The 18,569-nt window shown below is 35.0% G+C and overlaps 2 protein-coding genes and 1 pseudogene across 4 annotated transcripts; 2 read left to right on the forward strand and 1 right to left on the reverse strand.

Annotated features, from left to right (window-relative positions):
- Positions 1-60: 60 nt before the first annotated feature.
- Positions 61-6,079, forward strand: LOC107957926 (auxin response factor 5). Of its 2 annotated transcripts, none has more exons than XM_016893554.2 (14): positions 61-660; positions 1,044-1,156; positions 1,669-1,767; positions 1,875-1,931; positions 2,083-2,235; positions 2,332-2,416; positions 2,527-2,617; positions 2,721-2,885; positions 2,987-3,109; positions 3,454-3,529; positions 3,656-3,788; positions 3,873-5,167; positions 5,342-5,532; positions 5,643-6,079. In XM_016893554.2, the coding sequence occupies exons 1-14, from the start codon at positions 549-551 to the stop codon at positions 5,797-5,799; spliced, it is 2,850 nt and encodes a 949-aa protein (XP_016749043.1). In that variant the 5' UTR covers positions 61-548; the 3' UTR covers positions 5,800-6,079. The 2 variants fall into 2 exon arrangements, with proteins under 2 accessions (XP_016749043.1, XP_016749042.1); XM_016893553.2 differs by having other exon boundaries at positions 76-660; positions 1,041-1,156.
- Positions 6,080-6,144: 65 nt separating this feature from the next.
- Positions 6,145-11,304, reverse strand: LOC107957927 (protein IQ-DOMAIN 32). 2 transcript variants are annotated; one of them, XM_016893555.2, is made up of 6 exons: positions 10,863-11,304; positions 9,757-10,164; positions 9,465-9,674; positions 8,756-8,833; positions 6,731-8,633; positions 6,145-6,573 (listed from the first exon to the last, which is right to left on the reverse strand). In XM_016893555.2, exons 1-6 carry the CDS (start codon positions 10,950-10,952, stop codon positions 6,557-6,559), a joined length of 2,706 nt encoding a protein of 901 aa, XP_016749044.1. In that variant the 5' UTR covers positions 10,953-11,304; the 3' UTR covers positions 6,145-6,556. The 2 variants fall into 2 exon arrangements, with proteins under 2 accessions (XP_016749044.1, XP_016749045.1); XM_016893556.2 differs by having other exon boundaries at positions 8,756-8,830; positions 10,863-11,303.
- Positions 11,305-15,833: 4,529 nt separating this feature from the next.
- LOC107957928 (cytochrome P450 83B1-like) lies at positions 15,834-17,621 on the forward strand (annotated as a pseudogene).
- The last annotated feature ends 948 nt before the right edge of the window (positions 17,622-18,569 follow it).

Below are 18,569 nucleotides of genomic sequence, written 5' to 3' on the forward strand. Positions count from 1 at the left end.
TGTTAAATACTTTCTACCATGAAAGCTTAAAAATGAATATTTAGTGACCCACCGCGTATAAAGATGTGCCCCTGCATTTTCCCTGGACCTTTTTTCCCCATGCCATGCGCATTCAGTAGTAGCCCGCAAACCTATCTCCAGTGTTGTTTGTTGCCTCTTCTTTGCAGGTTTTTTTGACCTTTTTGTTCTTTGATTTTGAACTTTGCTGCTGCTACTGGTGTGGTTGGTGAGGGAGAGGGAAGGGACGGGGTAAAAAGGCCTAAAAGATTCTTTTTTCCTGATCAATCGGTATTTGTTTGTTTTTTGTTTTAGCGTCTAATGAAACCCATTTTTCCTTTGATAATTTCTCTATCCCGTATGTAAGTTGCTGAGGGGAGACTCAAGTGGAGCCATGGGATGGGATATTTGTTTCTCGTCATTTTTCAAGCTGAGTTTTTACAAGTGAACATGTAAACGTGGAGTCTTTGCTTTGTGTTATTCTGGTCCGTGTGTATTGTAAGTCAGCATTAAAAGGAACAAGTCTTTTAGAAGACACACCAGTCCACGTAATGGGTTCCTTTGTTGAAGAGAAGATGAAAACAGGAGTGTTCGGTAATGGATGGGCAGAGGCCACTTTGCTTGAGGAGATGAAGTTACTGAAAGAAATGCAACATCAGTCTGGTTTGTTTTTCTTCATCACAACCTGAACTGATATATATGTGTGTGTGTGTGTGTTTAGTTATTGAATTTTTTTCCTTTGCTCCTGTGCTAAAAGATGAGAAAGTTAAACGTCGAGCTTTTAAACCATATGGTCTATACGGGCAACTACTTAGTTTCCTTGTCCATATTATATGTTTTTTTTATTCTTTATGAAGGTTCGTTCTGTGGTTTGCGAATAAGTTGAATGAACGTTTGACCTTGCTATCTTCACAATAAAAACAAGGGTGTTAATTATTAGTCGGTCTTAACAGAGATCCTTTCAAGTCTTCAACCTTATAATGTCCTCCAATCTGTATCCAAGCATGGTGTCTTATGGGAATTTTCTTTTTCTTGACTAATAGCAGGGAGCAGGAAGGTAATAAATACGGAGTTATGGCATGCCTGCGCAGGTCCACTTGTTTCGTTGCCTCAGGTGGGGAGTCTAGTTTATTACTTCCCTCAAGGACACAGTGAACAGGTTTGCATTTATTTCTCACATTTGGATATTCGCCTCCTGCAGGAGAAGGCCGCCTCTATTTTCCACTAGCATTTCTATCTGCGGGCTTCCTTTTGTTACCTTTTTCTTCTTTGTTTATCTTGTAACACTGAAATAGTATAGTAGAAACAGAAAAATGAATAAGTTGACCTGGGGAAAGAAGTCTCTGATATTTGGGTTGTTGACATAGGGTTAACATAATCAACTCCTTTAACCTGGTTTCCAAACTAATAAGCGTTGTTCGATGCGGAAATATTGCTTGAGCTGTGTGTCATGGCTGCCGTAGTCGTCCACTTCAATTGCAACATCCTAATAATAATACTAGAAATGCTACAACATGATGGGATAAAATCATTTAAGTTGATTGACAAATTTTTTTGTGTGTGTGTGGAAACTGTACTAAAATAACAAAAATGAATGACAGCGTTGTGGTAAATTTTGTCATTTACTTGATCATGAACCACAAGAAAATAACGGCTCTATCATTTGAGCAGGTATGGGTGTCCACAAAAAGAATGATGACCTCTCAAGTTCCCAACTACCCGAATATTCAATCTCAGTTGATGTGCCAAGTTCACAATGTTACATTAAATGTATGCGATTTATTTATTAATTTTTGCGTCACAAAGGGTCTTGTATGTCAATTACGCCTGAAAATGCTACTTGCTATGTCTATCTTCATCTTTGTACTCTTTGACAGGCAGACACAGAAACAGATGAAGTTTATGCTCAAATGAGTCTTCAACCAGTGAACTCTGTAAGCTTCTCTATTGTGATATATGTATATATATATCTCTGAAACTCTTACTAATTTCCTACATATTTAAATGTTAAAAACATACATATTATAGAACAACTAGCCTTAAATATTTGACACTGTTCTCAACCATAACTTTTCAATTGATTAGGAAAAAGATGTGTTTCATATACCACACTTCGGAGTGAACCCCAACAAGCATCCAAATGAAATTTTCTGCAAAACTTTGACTGCAAGTGATACAAGTACACACGGTGGCTTTTCAGTGCCACGTAGGGCAGCAGAGAAGCTCTTTCCTCAGCTGGTGAGGTTCTAATAGGTTAATCGATGCATTGTAAGCATTCATGGACGTAAAGGAACGTTGAGTGAAATCACATCACTAAGTTTTATCTACTTTCAGGATTACACAATGCAGCCCCCATCTCAAGAGCTTGTTATGCGAGACATACATGATAATACTTGGACGTTTCGCCACATATACCGCGGTGAGTGCTGTTTTGATTATTTACGTTCTGTTTCATCACATATACCGCAGTGAGTGCTGTTTTGACAACTTGAACTTGATTTTGAGTCTCATGCATGTTGTTTTATGCAGGGCAACCAAAGCGACATCTTCTTACAACTGGGTGGAGTTTGTTTGTTGGATCAAAAAGGCTTAGGGCAGGCGATTCCATTCTCTTTATCAGGCATGCTATAGTCACACACTGCATTGCTTTGAGCTGTAGACTTGCATTTGTTTGGTGCAACGCAGTTTTAATGCTAAAATTATGATTGTCTTATTGTTACAAGGGATGAGAAATCACAGTTATTGGTGGGAATTAGGCATGCAAATCGTCATCAAGCACCTTTGCCATCATCAGTTTTATCTGCAGATAGTATGCACATTGGTGTCCTTGCTGCTGCTGCTCAAGCTGCTGCAAATAGAACCCCATTCACAATCTTCTACAATCCAAGGTGCCCCCATAGCACATTTTTTGTTCCCTTCTCTTTCCCTTTCTCCTGTTGAGGTTCCTGTTTTCATTTCTTCATACAGCTCTCTCGTCTCTCTTTTGTAGATCCTGTCCTTCTGAATTTGTCATCCCCATGGCTAAATACTGTAAATCTGTTTACGCGACTCAAATCTCAGCTGGTATGAGGTTTGGAATGATGTTTGAAACAGAAGAATCCGGAAAACGTAGGTGAGTTTCTATTAGTTTCACCCTCTCACCATATGTTTGCAACCAAAGGATGTAACTGGAATTTTGGTTATAATGATCATTGTGGCGTCAAGACACTACTGATGATAGACATGCTTGGATTATTAAAATCTTTGCTGCACTTTTTTTACCAAGTGACATAGAGATACTACAGGCATGGTTCATATTGTTTCTTGACAATTTATGATGATCTAATTGTTGTAATATTCTTCACTGTGAAGAATAGTAACAAAATTGTTTGTTGTAATGTATGTTTCAAGCCTAGTATATATATTCAACATATCCAACTACTGAGATATCTGTTAATGTTTCTCAATTTTCTGTAGATATATGGGTACAATAGTTGGCATTAGTGACTTGGATCCTCTGAGATGGCCTGGCTCGAAGTGGCGAAACCTTCAGGTTTTCTTTCATTGAACTGAATACTGTTTGTTGCAACAGGATAGTTTTTTGCTTATTCCTTTTAAACAATAGAGCACTGTCTACTTGTCAGTTTAATAATGGAACATGTATCCTTTCTCTAAACAGGTTGAGTGGGATGAACCTGGATGTCATGATAAACAGAATAGGGTCAGCCCATGGGAAGTTGAAACTCCTGAAAGCCTCTTTATTTTTCCTTCTATTACTTCAGGTCTCAAGCGATCATATCCTTGGATTTTGGGTAAGCTTGTGGTAGTTATATTGATTGGTTTGCACTTTGCAACCTTTTTTGATACTTGTATGTTTCTGTTTTTTGTGCTCACAGGAGCAGAATCTGAACGGGGAAACTTGATCAATAGGCCTCTCCTCCAGTTTCCTGAAAATGTAAGTGGGAATCTTCCTTCCTCAATCTCAAACTCATATTCCGAGCAACTGATGAAGATGATGCTGAAGCCTCATCTTGTTAACCATCCTGGAACTTTTGCATCCACTTCACAACAAATCTCTGCTGCAAAGGGATCTCCATTAAAGGAGATGAAGAATGTGCAATATACAAGCAATCAGGAACCTGAGCTTATGCAATCAGAAAATCTGTTGATAGAAAAACCAAATCCTTCCCAGTTAGCCCTTGACCAACCTGATCCCATCAACTCAAATTTGCTGAAAATAAATGCTAATGGGAATCCACATCCCGCAAACGAGTTTGAAGGCCAAACACAAGCCAGGAGTAATAACAAAAAATTAAAGTCGGAACCAGAACATTCAACTGATCAGTTAAGTCAGTTGAACTCGACATTGGAATGCATTGAGGAAAAATTGGCGGCAAATACTATAAGTCCAACTATTTGCAACAAACTTTCTTTCCCTAACAACAACCAGACTCCATCCCAATTGCAAAACAATCCATGTGCAATTCAGTCACAGTTTGAACCATCACTCATCCAAGCTCATCAGATGCAGGTTTCTCAAGCTGATATTAGTAGTTTAAGCAGCTATCTTCCTTTCTTCAACACCAATGAATGGGCAACAATCCTTCCTTCTTTCCAATCTATTGCCGGGGTGTATGGATCACCTGGTCCTATACCGCTAGTCGGGTTACAAGACTCCTCGGCTGCCTTTCCTGAGGCAACTAATCCTACTTTAACTACTAGGAGTGAAGTCACATGGGATAGTCAGCTGTACAATTGTAGGTCTTCATCCCAAGCCAACGAATTGTGTTCATTCACTCAGCAAGACCCATGTTCTTTTAATTCTGGTGGTATAAGAGATTTGTCCGATGACAGCAATAGTAAGAGTGGGATATACAGCTGTCTTAGTAATGGTGGTAGTACTGTGATTGATCCTTCCGTTTCCAATGTCATTCTGGAGGAGTTGTGTTCATTGAAGGATGCTAAGTTTCAAAAACCTTCTGATAGCTTGGTTGGAAACTTTAGTTGTAGTCAGGATGTTCAGTCTCAGATTACCTCTGCCAGCCTTGCAGATTCTCGGGTTTTCTCTCGACAAGACTTACCAGACAGCTCGGGTGTCACGTCTTCGAGCAATGTTGATTTTGATGAGAATGGCCTTCTGCATAATACTTCATGGCAGCATATCACCCCGCGAGTGAGAACTTATACAAAGGTATGATATAAATATAGATTTTCAATATGACAATCTTGAGGAATCAACTGCAGTTAAGCGCAGGTTGCATGACACCATTACTTCCATTTCGTGTCTCATGGGACATTTATACTTCTTTACGTGGTCACTTTTCTTTATGGACTATTTATAACTCTAATTAGTTATGTCTGACAGGTTCAAAAGGCAGGATCTGTTGGAAGGTCAATTGATGTCACTAGTTATAAGAACTATGATGAATTACTCTCTGCAATTGAATGCATGTTTGGACTTAAGGGGCTGCTTAAGGATCCGAGAGGTTCAGGGTGGAAATTGGTATACGTGGATTATGAGAATGATGTTCTACTTGTTGGGGATGATCCTTGGGAGTAAGTACATAGATATTCATTTCTATTGTTAACTATGATTTTCAACACAAGTATACCTTTTAGAATGTCAGAATCCAGGTTCTAATGGCTATGATTTGATGTGTATGCAGACAATTTGTTGGGTGTGTCCGCTGCATCAGAATTCTATCCCCTACGGAAGTACAGCAGATGAGTGAGGAAGGGATGAAGCTTCTCAACCGTGTCGGTTCCACAGTGCAAGGCCCCATTTCTGAAGTTTGCAATGCCCCACCTAAGAATGAGCCGTAGAGATTAGCCAACACCAAGAATGCTTCTTTGTTTATTTGGAGTTGAAAAAAGAGTCTCGGACTGCTGCAACAATATTCTTGGTTGTTCATACGGTTGCCATTAGTGTACCGGCTTGTGATGCGGGTGCTCTTTTTCGTTTTCACTTGGGAGAGGTGGAAATATGATATAGGAATTTAAAATACATATTTTAGCAGGAAGTGAACTTTCGCACACAGTATTTTCCAAAATAAGAACTCGGTGTATGCTGGTGATTGTTGACATAATATGTTTCCAAGATCTATTACATTTGTTTAGGCTTTTCTAGGGCCAATATCGAAGGTTCAAACAGGGAAAAAAAAAGAAAAAGAAAGAAAAGAGAAATAGTTATTACCGGAAAGATGGATCAGAGCTCTCCGCTTTATAATGTCATTGTCTCAAACTCCGAATAACATCCCAAAAACATGCCCGGGCAAATCCGAATAAAATCACACCAAACACCATGTAACAAAACACACGAGCAGACCTCCCAAACGGGGAGCTTAGAAACAAATATGAGTAATAGTAATATCAATGGTTTGGGTATCAGTAATATACAATCAAATGTTACTCCTTTCTATATAGATCTACTCTCACGGGCAAACCATAGATGGCATGCATGAATCAACTTAAGTGGTGAAAATGCTGAGGCATAAAACTAGATAGTAAGACCAACAATCAGCCGTTCTCCATCAGAGAGGTTGAAAAGGTTCCATGGCATATTGTTGCTCCGAGTAACCCGTCACCTTTGCCATTTCTCTGAAATAGACATGAACAGTTAAGCACAAGTTATTAATAGAAAACCGAGAATCATGGCAGCATGCCATTATGTACTTTTAAGCTGGGAACAAATTACTCTGACCATATAGTGGGAAGGTCTGACAATTCATGATAATGGTATAAATTTAGAACATACCATGAATAGGATTGGTACTACCATTTTCTTTTGCACCCTGCTGGGCTTTAGCCACTGATCGCGTGATTCTTGGAGAACCCTGCCTCCCATTAGCAGCAGGTAAGGAATGTCTCTTCTTGATGTAAATGTCTCTGTCTTGCACATCTGGACTTGATCTTGGTGAGTTATTTGCATTAACCTTAGCTCTTGCAGATTCTGTGGCTTGCATGAAATGGGGAAGAGAAGTACTGTTGTCACTATCTCTTGGCTCGTCATCTATGTTCTCAGGTCGTGTTGAAGCAAGAGAATTGCGTATTTTTCCATTTTTCTGAGCTTTGGGCAATTGTTCAGTGCTACTTCTTGCTCCACTATCATGAGCTGGAGTTGATGGAGAACTCTTATCAGCAGACAAGGACTTGCGCTTTTGACTGCTCTTGTCCGTTCTTTTCTTTTTAGCTTTCACTGATACCTCACTAGAAGGTGTTCCTTGAGATGCTGGTACAATCATTTGGCTCCCAGGCGATGCTTCTGGGGATAACCTGTATGCTTGATTACCAGTCTCAGAATCAAGTTCTCTCTGCAGATCAGATGTGCCTTCCAGTGGCTCCTGCCCTATTTGAGGGGAGTCTGCAACAATTAAACTCACAGATTCACCTTTAGCATCATCAAGTTTCTTGGGCTGCTCAGCAATAGATAGAGAAGAATCAGGCATTGTGATTGCACTGGCATGGTTTTCTTTAACATCCAAATCATTAATACTGTTAGAACTGCAATTTTCTAGCTCAGAAACTTTGGCTCCATGTTCGTACTCTATGGTTCCAACTTCTGATTTATCAGGTGAATCAAGAGTGGAAGTAATAGAAACTGCAGTCCCACATTCAGAGTCACCGTATTGATCCCTCCTATTATTGAGAACTGCATTTTCCATGATGCTTGGTTCTTTCGACCCGCTCGTATCTGCCCCAGATGACACAGTATCCAAGTTTGATTCAACTCCAACATCTTGGTGGGATGAATCCACTGATCTACTTGAATAGGCTGTTGAACTCAACTCCTCAAATTTTGTTTGTGCAGCAATAAATGCAGGATTACTTCCCTTCCTAGATTTAAATACAAATTTCTTTGCCTCTGTTTCCAGTTGTTCAGACGCAAATCTTTTTGTAATACGTTTGGGTTGCTCACTCTCTATTTCTGGCTTGCTAGAAAGAAAACTGACCTCTGTTTCAGAATGTGCTTCTCTTTGCATCATTTGATCTTGTGAGTTTGTCTCCTGAGAGGTCTGTTTTAGGTCAGACGCACTGTTGTCAATCTGAGGTTGCTCCAAATCATCCATTAATGAAGAGGAAGTTGGCTGGCATGCCTCAAACTTAAAGTCGGCTGTATCGTAGGTAATCCGATTCTCTTCACCCTCTTTTATGTCAGATTTACTGTTGTCAATCTGAGGTTTCTCCAAATCATCCATTAAAGAGGATGTTGGCTGGCAAGCCTCGAACTTAAAGTCAGTTGCATTGTAGATAATCAGATTCTCTTCACCCTCTTTTATGTCAGATGTACTGTTGTCAATCTGAGGTTGCTCCAAATCATCCATTACTGTAGAGGAAGTTGTCTGGCATGCCTCGAACTTAGAGTTGGCTGCATCATGGGCGATCAAATTCTCTTCACTCTCTGATGAAACCAATGTCTCCCTTACATATAACTTTGGCTCATTTGACTCAGGAAACGATTCAGGAACTGTAGTAGTAACTTGAAAGTCACAATTGTCACTTTTCTCTCTTTCTGGTTGTTCTATGGATAACTCTGTTGTCGATGGCCTTTTAGACAATGACACAGACATCCACCTCTCCAACCAGCTCCAAGCAGAGTTTGGTTTTGATGGATCGCACTTGATGTGGATAGGTTTGGTCTTTTGGGTTGAATCCATCAGCTGAAATAAAAGCAATGGTATACATAGTTTGACAGATGCCAACATATAGTTAAAATTTGATAGATGCCAACATATAGTTAAAAGAAAGAAAAATGAAGCTAAAGAATGTTGACTTAATGTACCTTACGAGCAAACCTATTGCTAAGCAGGTTCTCTATAGAAGTGTAAGTCGCATTTTGTTTTATTGCTGACCTTTCCTGCTTCAGGGATAAAAGAGAGAATGATGTGTAAAACTATAAAAAAAATAATAGTAATAGCAATTACTGAAAGTAACTCGCATAAAACTTTCCCCATCTAGACTGCCATGCCTTGCTAATCAAAAGGATTTGGTTATATACTTATATTGTTCTTTATGTATTTCTAGGTGATTTATGCGGTGATATACAAAGAAATTAGTCAAATAAACATTGTGGCAGTTGGAGCATTAGCCCATAATTTCTGAATGTCTTGCAAAGCTAGCCGAGAGTAAATAAACTACTACATTATACATCTTTCTGAGCAGTATGATTGTTAAAGTTACAGACAGAACTCACTCTCCACAGCCCTTGTTTAAAATTAGATTTGTGTTTGTTCCAGTTGCGCGGATGTGAATATTCCCAGAGGTCTTTAAGGATTAAATTGAATATGCTTGAAAGTAAAACATGCTCTTAGATTAAACACTTGATCATGAGCAGCCATAGACGCAAAGAATACAAGGTAAAATTTTGTAACACTAAAGAAAGGTTGCCTCAAAGCCAAAGCAAGAATGCCACCTATCAATAAAATATGAACCAGAACATACAAGGAAAACAGTCACTACTCCTAATTATTGATTTAAGCTGAAAGAATTACCAAACTTTGATTCTCGCCGCAGTGCTTGCCATCCCGCTTCTTTTCATCATAAGACCCTTCTTGAGAGAGACGAGCACGAACAAGAACTTGCATTTTGACAATGGCTTGAATGCACCGTAAGGTCCCCAGAGCATGCCTTCGGACCAAGTGCCCACGTACGGCAGCTTGCAGCTTTACTAAATTCTTAAGCTTTCCTAGCTCTTTATGTGCCTGCCAATGAGAGCATAAGATAAATGGTAAGAAAAGTTACCGATTAGTAAGTTTTAAATTCACATTGAGAAAGAAATTATACCAAAAACCCTCTGATAGCTGTCTGGATGATGACAACAACAGATTCATCCAGGTTGGCATCATCTTCAGCCTCATTTGTTGTGCTGGCAACGGGTTCAGGAACTTTTGAGCCCTCTGGAATCAACAACTGAGATTTTTTTTCAGGGTATCCTTTTGATGCCACACACTTAGATTCTTCTTCAATGTGCTCCTTTGGTGTCAGCGCCTGAGGTTTCTCTTCACTGTATTCAATGGTGGAGGTTTCTTCAGGAATAATGGATGCATCAGGCTGTTGAAAATTAAAACCGGCAGATTCCGGGCTTTCCTTAAGTCCAGAAGTAGCTTCTTGTATAACAGTGTTGCTAAGCACCCGATGCCGTTCAGATCTCTTTCTAAAACTCCATCCCTTTTTGTCATTTGATTTCTTAATCTGGAATGGAATTTAAAAACAGCCTAATTCAGCCAAAAGGAGAGAGAAAATAAACATAGATAAAAAAACAATAGCCTGCTCCTGGCTCTAAATTCTAGCCTTGAACATACTGCTTTATTGAGACCATATTCAATAGAAATTGGTAAAGGCTACCAACTATGGAGTCCCAACTCCCTACAGGGGCATATCACTGCTACTGAACTGTAATTTGTCCAAGAGACAAAACACATTTTAACACTAAGTTTCCGAAATCGAAATTTGTCAACTATTTCCGATCACCAATGGCATCAGTAATCATATAAGAAGTAAATAAATCTCGTATCATGGCAAATTATGGTCATGCATATGTGAAAAAAGAACAGTTAAAAAGAGAATAGTTTAAAAAAAAAAACTTGCTATATTTGAAACCAGAAACTAAAAAACATTTGCATTATATAAGTTGTGAAAGTAATCGGATTTAAAAGGCAGCCTGGACATTGCTGATAAATATGCGAAGCCAAGAGTAGTCAGATCTTAAAGTAGTGGAGTAAGGCAAGTTTAAACTCCGATTCCTCAAGAAAATCCATAAATTAAACAATGCATTGACTGTTTCGAACTGAAACCTCAAATGCAAAGTCGGAAGGTGAAATCCTAATCCAACGCAAAACACAAAAAAAAAATGGCAGCCGTAAAGGCGAAAAGGATATTTATTTATATACCTCAGGCTCAGGAACATGAATAACGTCGTTGTTCTCAGCAAAATCTCCGCCGCAAGTGATGATTTTGAAACAGGAAGTGGATTTTCCCATGTTCCTTTACTCTCTCTTTTTATTATTATTTTTTTTGCTCGACTTTCCTTTTTCTCTTGCTCTTTCACTTATTAAGACTTGAACTCAAGCCACTATGTGAGAGACTTGACAGTCCAGATATTTGACGTGTGGTTCGGTGTTGGAAATTGTAACCAAAGAAAAAGAAAGACACCTGGACCTCAAACCTATTCCTTAAATCTAGTGTTGTTCTTATACGTTGGAATCCGCCACTTTATCATCATCAGGTCAGGTTAGATCCATTGCTTACCATCTCTCTCTCTTTTCTCTGTTCTTTGTAAGACGTAGAAGTGTAGAACCGAATAAAAATCAAAGCTGTCAAATTTTGTTGAGTAAATATTAGAAGCATATATTAATATATATCCTGTTTGTCAGTTGTCACGAGACTCTCGAGAGATTGCGGGTATACCTATTCCGCGCCAATGTACACAAATAAATGCCAATTGTTGGTTTTTGCGGTGATTTGGAGTTGTAGTTAGGAATTTTTATAAGAGATTTCGAAATTATATATTTTTATTAGACTCGAAATATTATTTTATTTTTATGGTTTTTTTTAAAAAAAAAATTAGAATCCAAATTTTAATATTTGGTGAGTTAGATTATAATTTTATTATACAGATTTTATAAATTTTAGATTTACAATTTTAAGGGCTCCTCCCTTCTTCTAGGTTATAGGTGGTGTTTTTAGAATGGGTTGAAATAGTTAGATTATTGAAATGTTAATTTAATTAAAATATTTTAAAGAATGTAATCAAATTTTTAATTGATCTAATATGTTTGTATCAATTCAATTAATTTGACTAATCAAAATATGAGTAAATTTGGACAACTCCTTTTTGACAGTTTGGTATGCAAAGTAAATTTGCTTTGTCCTTTACTACCACTTTCCTTCTTAACATAATTTTGTATAAAGTAGGATGATGGTACACGACTGCAAAGTTGATGTCAACTTCTTAACTATATCCATGTGAATTTACAGCAATTATTAAGAAAAAAATGTGTAAAAAAGAAGGTCTTAGTGATAACAGTTAATTTAATTACTATCCTTTTAACCACACATTTTTATATTATAAATAATTTGTTTCAATTAAGTACGACCATAATATTTATTAGTATATTTATAAATAATATATAGTTGGGAAGATAAAATGTGGGGAAAAAACTATTAAAAATAGTAAGATGAAGTTTAATTCTGCTTCCAATCCATACGCTCTTGGGAATTTTGAAATTTAGTATTTTTATTGTTTTAAGAATTTAATCATTTTACTTGATTTAAAATTTAATTGATAACATTATTAATAAATTTATGTTAATTTAAATACATTAAATTTTAATATTCAATATTTAAATTCAGAACTAAAATGTACTTGATAACACACATATGTATATTTAACATAAATAAATTAATATTGTTATTAATTTAACTTTAATTTTTAAACTCGGAAGAGTATAGAAATAAGAGAAAATTAGACCACGAACAAATCACGGAGTAGTGGAGTAACCTCCGCTCTTACTTGTCAAAAAATAATGTTAAATTAGCCAACGTATTGTGGAATGTGGAGTAATCCACCCAACGTATTTATGTTAATATTTTTTTTCAACCAATAACGAACGTTGACAGCTTCTTTTGGTCATTCGTGAACAGGTGCTAAATGTGGTTGGATGACACGTATAAGCACATGCTTCCCTGGGCCAGCTCCAGGTAATAATATTTGTTTTCCTTTGCTGCTTAATGATTACTTAATTAAGTCTTGTAAGCATAATCATTCTTCTACACTGATGCTTAACTTCAGCCAATATAACTACAAAAAGTAAAAGTTTTTTAAAATTTCTAACCAACCCAATGCCCATCTTCGGAAGCTTATTCTCTTATCTTTTCTAATCCAAGCTGTAATATAATAGTGCATATTCTTAACTTACATATATGCTTTGCATTTGCCCCTTTTAGAATTTCTTTGCCTTTATGGAATGTTTCTCTACATACCACCACTCTGTACACCAAACAGAATCAAATCTCAAATCATTATTTTTATTTAATTTTAATTATAAATATTAAATATCATTTTTCAGAAGAAATAACTATATCTTATTCATTCTGACCCATAAAAACATTAATTTAACCCCAATCATGCTCCTATCTTGACTAGTTTACTCCAATTACAACTTTACTTAAAATAGGATCATTTAGGTAACATTAACTGTTTCTTTCATATTAGTTCACTGCTTGGATTTAATAACCTTGAGTTTGAATCATATTACTAAATTCAGACCAAAAAAGAAAAACAATACTATTATATTAAGCTACATAGAACAGGCAAAATGAAGAGACTTCAAGGTGATTGGACAGTTTCTATTTTTGGAAGACTTGGAATCAAAGGTTTTGTAAAAGAGTTGCATGGTCTCCAATCATTGTCAGAATGGATACATAAATCACACCTACCAAATTAACAACAATTTTTTAGTGGTAAAACAACATTTTCTTTCCCTTTCTTTTTCTTGGGTCCATCGAAGTTTTTGGTAGCGTCTGATTAATGGGAGTTGGGGGACGGCTAATTCGAAGAAAAATAATAAATTAATTATATATTGAAATGAAAAATTGATTGAGTGGTAATTTAAAGATTCATGAATTAATTGGTATGAGTTTAAATTTTATTATATATATTTTTATTAATTTTTTTAAAATAAAAATATTAAAATATTATCGAATAATATAAATAATTTTTTAATTAAATTGATGATCTAGTTGAGGATAAAATTAATTCAATCACGATTTAATAAATATAATAGATAAGTTAAAAAGGTGTATTTTGACCACGGAGTTTTGAGAATTTTATTCAACTGTGGGGGCATTTTAGGTACAACGGCTCAGTGACTTTTTACCCTTCCCACCGTTCAGCTTTTGATTTAACGTGGCGGGACTGGGAGCCCAAGCCTAGGCTTTTTCAATTTTACCAATAAAAAACGTGAACTTTCAACATCCAATTTCTAAGAAGCAATGTCCAATTATATCAGGCTTTACGCAAGTCCGTTTGCTTCAAAAATCATTCATGTCACTGTTTTATCTTTCGCAATAATGAGGGACAAAACGTCCCAATAATCAATCATAGATTGTCCTAAATCATGTTTGGGCACCTTAATTATTAACTTATCAAGTATGTAACAAGCACTTAAGAATTATGCAATGGCACATTAAATATATGGTATACAAAAATATCGATTTACATTATAAAAATTTTCAAAATCTCACATATATATTAAATATAAATACTTGAAAAATACTCTTCTTGGTCCATTAAATTTGTAACATTTAAAACTTATTATGAATTAAGGTTAGAAAAATATATATTATAATTTTCTTAATGAACAATTTTTTAAATATATTTTTATAAATTTTAATTATTTAAAATAGTTGAAATTAGTTGAAGTAAAAATCTAAAAAAAATTAACCTAAAAAATGTTAACGACAATATTTTTATTGGATAAATATACATTAAATTTGATCTAATATGTAATGAATTTTAATTTCATGTAATTTTATACAATAAATTTTTATTTAATTAAATTTTGACATATCACTAATAATATTATCAAATTAACATCATCTTATTTTAATATATTATATATATAAACAACTATAATGATCCACTATGATCCGATTATGTGAAAGAGAGAGACTTTTCTAAATGTTTTTGACACATGCCTCTTTCAGCATGTTAAAAGACAAGCTAACGAGGCCAAACACTGATCTGATGCTATTTGGATGGAAGAATATCCATACTTTCTTCACAAATTTGTAATCTCATATCCTATTTCTGCCTAATGATATTTCGTTAGTTTCTCTCCAAAAAGTATATTAATTCATTATGAAAATAAATAACTTTTTTTAATATGTATAATTGAATTAAAATTAAAATTTTATGTATTTATATCAATTACAATTTAAATTTTATGTATATTAGTGCAATAAAATTAAAGTTCATTTATCAAATTGTACATCAAGCTAAAGTTTACGTATAATTCTGATATAAAGAATATTTAAAAGAAAAGCTTAAAAACATAGGAAATGAATAAATGTCTTGTAAGTGTTACAGCTAACAACATTTGAGTGTAGTGGTGAAGTTAGGGGATTTGGTCCCCTTAAAATGAAAATTTTTCTATTTAAGTTTCTTTATGATTTATAAAATTTTAAATTAGTAATGATAAAATTACATTTTATTCCCAAAAATGATAAAAATTTAATTTAATCCTTTAAAAAATATAAAGAAATAGATTATAACAATGATAAAATTGTATTTTTACTATCTTAAAATTATACAATTTAATCCTGCCCCAAAATGTTTTTGGCTTCAACTTGTTGGAGTGCATGTGGTTCGAAAATATTTAATATACTAAACATTTAAGCCCGTGTATAATTAATAATTTTGGGACAAAAAACATTTTTGAGATGAAAAAATTGTTAAAAAAGATATTTTTATACTTTTCAAAAGTACTTTTATAATAAAAAAAATACTTTGTAAAAACATAAATAAAAATTTTAATTTTTGCTCAAAAATACTTTTTATCCCGAAAGCATTTTTCTCAAAAAAAAAGCCTGAAAGTATTTTTGGAAAAAAATGATTAAGTGAATAATGCGATAGAAAGCTACAGACGCTGCCTCTGTATCTTTTTTACTTTTTTAAAATTTAGAAGCAAAATTGATTAAGAAATATGGTCCCTCGCTTTTCTTCTTAGGAAAGGGAGATCTCAAGGTCTCAACCGCAATGAGCACTACAACATCAAGGAAAGCCAATTTATAAATTACAATATTAGTATTAAATTATAAAAAGTTAATTAAAAATCAATTTACAAAAGCTTTACTGGCGCTCTATTATTAGTGTACGTATCCTCTCAGCTTTCAAATGGATTGAGTGGATTAGAATGGCAATGCCACTGGTTCTGGTCTTTCTGCTACTTCTCCCTTTCTTCCTCTTCATTCTTCTAAAACATAGCAACAATAGCAATTCTAATCGTCTGTCCCCTGGTCCTCCTGGACTTCCCTTCATTGGTAACCTACATATGCTGCTGTTTGATAGCTCAGTCCCTCATATTTTTCTTTGGAAACTCTCCAGAAAGTATGGCACTCTTATGTACTAGAGATTTGGGTTTAAGTCAACCCTTGTAGTTTCTTCGGCAAAACTGGCTGAAGAGGTTTTGAAAACCCAAGACCTGAACTTTTGCAGCAGGCCTCAACAACGTGGTACTCATAAATGGCTTAGATTTGGCTTTTTCACCTTATAATGACTACTGGAGGGAAATCAGGAAACTTTGAGTTGTACATCTCTTCAACAGAGTGCAACAGTATCGACCCATCCGGGAAGATGAAGTTGGTCGCCTGATTGGAAAAATATTCAAATTATCAGTAGATTCTGAGCCTGTCAACTTGAGTGAAGTGATGATGTGCTTTTCCAGTACAATAATTTGTAGAGTAGGCTTCGGTAAGAGGTATGACGAAGGAGGAATTGAAAGAAGTAGGTACCTTGGGCTGCTTAAAGAAAGTCAAGCCATGTTATCAAGCTTCAGTTTTTATGACTATTTTCCGTTCGCTAGTTGGGTCGATAGATTTACTGGGTTGCTCAGTCGACTTGAAAAAACATTCAAAGAACTTGATAGTTTCTATCAAGAACTCATTGATGAATATCTTGATCCAAAATGACTAAAGCCAGAGGAGGAGGACATTATCGATGTGTTGCTACAAATACGAGAGGATCGTGACTTTCCATTTAATTTGAACATTGATCATATAAAAGCTATTCTTATGGTATACCCAAAATTTCATCTTTAATTAATTTTTAGCTTTATACTTTATGCTTTTATAACTTGGGTTTTTTTATTTCATTCTTTTCTATATAGAATGTGTTTCTTGCTGGAACAGAAGCAACCGCATTACCGCAGCCACTGTGATATGGGTCATAAGCTTTTTGATGAAATATCCAAAGTGTTTAAAGAAAACTCAAGCGGAAGTGAGGGATTTGATTGGGAAAAAGGGTTTTGTAAATGAAGATGATATTCAAGGTTTAACTTACTTAAAAGCTGTGATAAAAGAAACATTCAGATTACAACCAACAGCTCCATTATTAGTGCCACGAGAAACACTTGGAAAGTGCATTATAGGTGGGTATAATGTACCAGCCAAAACCTTAGTCTTTGTGAATGCATGGGCAATAGGAAAGGACCTTGAAACTTGGGAAAATCCTGAGGAGTTTTCTCCTGAAAGGTTCATTGGTTGCTCTATTGACTACAAAGGACTACACTTTGAACTCGTACCATTCAGTGCAGGTAGAAGGATTTGTCCTGGAATGCGTATGGGAGTTGCAACGATGGAGCTTGCCCTTTCTAATCTTCTTTACAATTTCGATTGGGAAATGCCGATTGGAATGAATAAAGAAGACTGACTTCGAAGCCTTACCTGGAATCACTGCCCACAAAAAAAATGCTCTTATCCTTATAGCTAAGAAGAATATTAGTGACTAAATTGTTATAGTAACTTATTTGCTACTAGCTCTAGTTTGTACTTTATAGGCTATTAACCAAATTCTACGGTGCTTATAATAATGTCTCAATAACATCATTCATGTTTTATCAATCTACAATTACTGCTAATGTTTGATTTCATGTTCTTTAGTTTAGTTGAGACCTTCCATCTATTCCTACAATTAAGTCCATGTTTTCCTTTCAATTTTTTTGTGGTGCTCTTAGCTTAAGAGTGATCAGATTAACATTTAAATTAAAGTAAATTACATAGTTGATTATTAGATTTTTATAAATTTTCATTTTAAGCATTGAAAATAAAAAAATTATAAAACAGGTATTGAAATTATATAGTTTGATTAGAGTTCCTAGGATTAACATTACTATTAAATCTAAATAAAGCACCGGTACAACAATTCCTCTCAGAGTGTGTAATGACCTAAATTTAAAGTTATTGGAACAGTGGTTTCGTAACCACAAATCCGATTTAAAGAGAAATTTATTCAATATTTTTGCATGAAAATTGATATGATAGGAAAATCGTATGAAAATATTGATAGGAAAATTTTACCGATTTAGTGGTTAATTAGAAAAAGAAATTATTGAAGAAATTGGGTAAAATTTTAATGTGGTATTAAAATAAAAATAATTTTATAAATATTTATGAAATGTTAGTAATGTGGTATTAAAATTTTGTTAGGAAATTTTAATGTTTGGGTCGTCAATTAAATGAAAAGGATTAAATTGTAATAGGTGTAAAAGTTGCTAGAATGATTAAATAGCTTAAGAGTCTAATAAGAAAGGATTTTAAAAAAAATTAGACCCAAAAGTTATTTGGGCTGGACGGCAAGGGTATGAAATCAGCAGAAAAATTGATAAATTAAGGGTAAATTTGGAATATTACAAAATTAACTAAATAAAGCTAAGACTAAATAGGAAATATCTAGATTTCTCTTCAATTCCAGCAGCTAAAAACACCACAGGAGGGTTATCTAAGCTGTTATTTCATAATTTTTGCACCAAGTGAGTTAATCCTTACCTTTTTCTTGTAATTTTTGTGTTTCTAAGACTTTTACAACTAGGTGCTACTAT

This window comes from Gossypium hirsutum, chromosome A05, assembly GCF_007990345.1.
Source record: "Gossypium hirsutum isolate 1008001.06 chromosome A05, Gossypium_hirsutum_v2.1, whole genome shotgun sequence".
In the NCBI taxonomy this organism is placed as follows: Eukaryota; Viridiplantae; Streptophyta; class Magnoliopsida; order Malvales; family Malvaceae; genus Gossypium; species Gossypium hirsutum.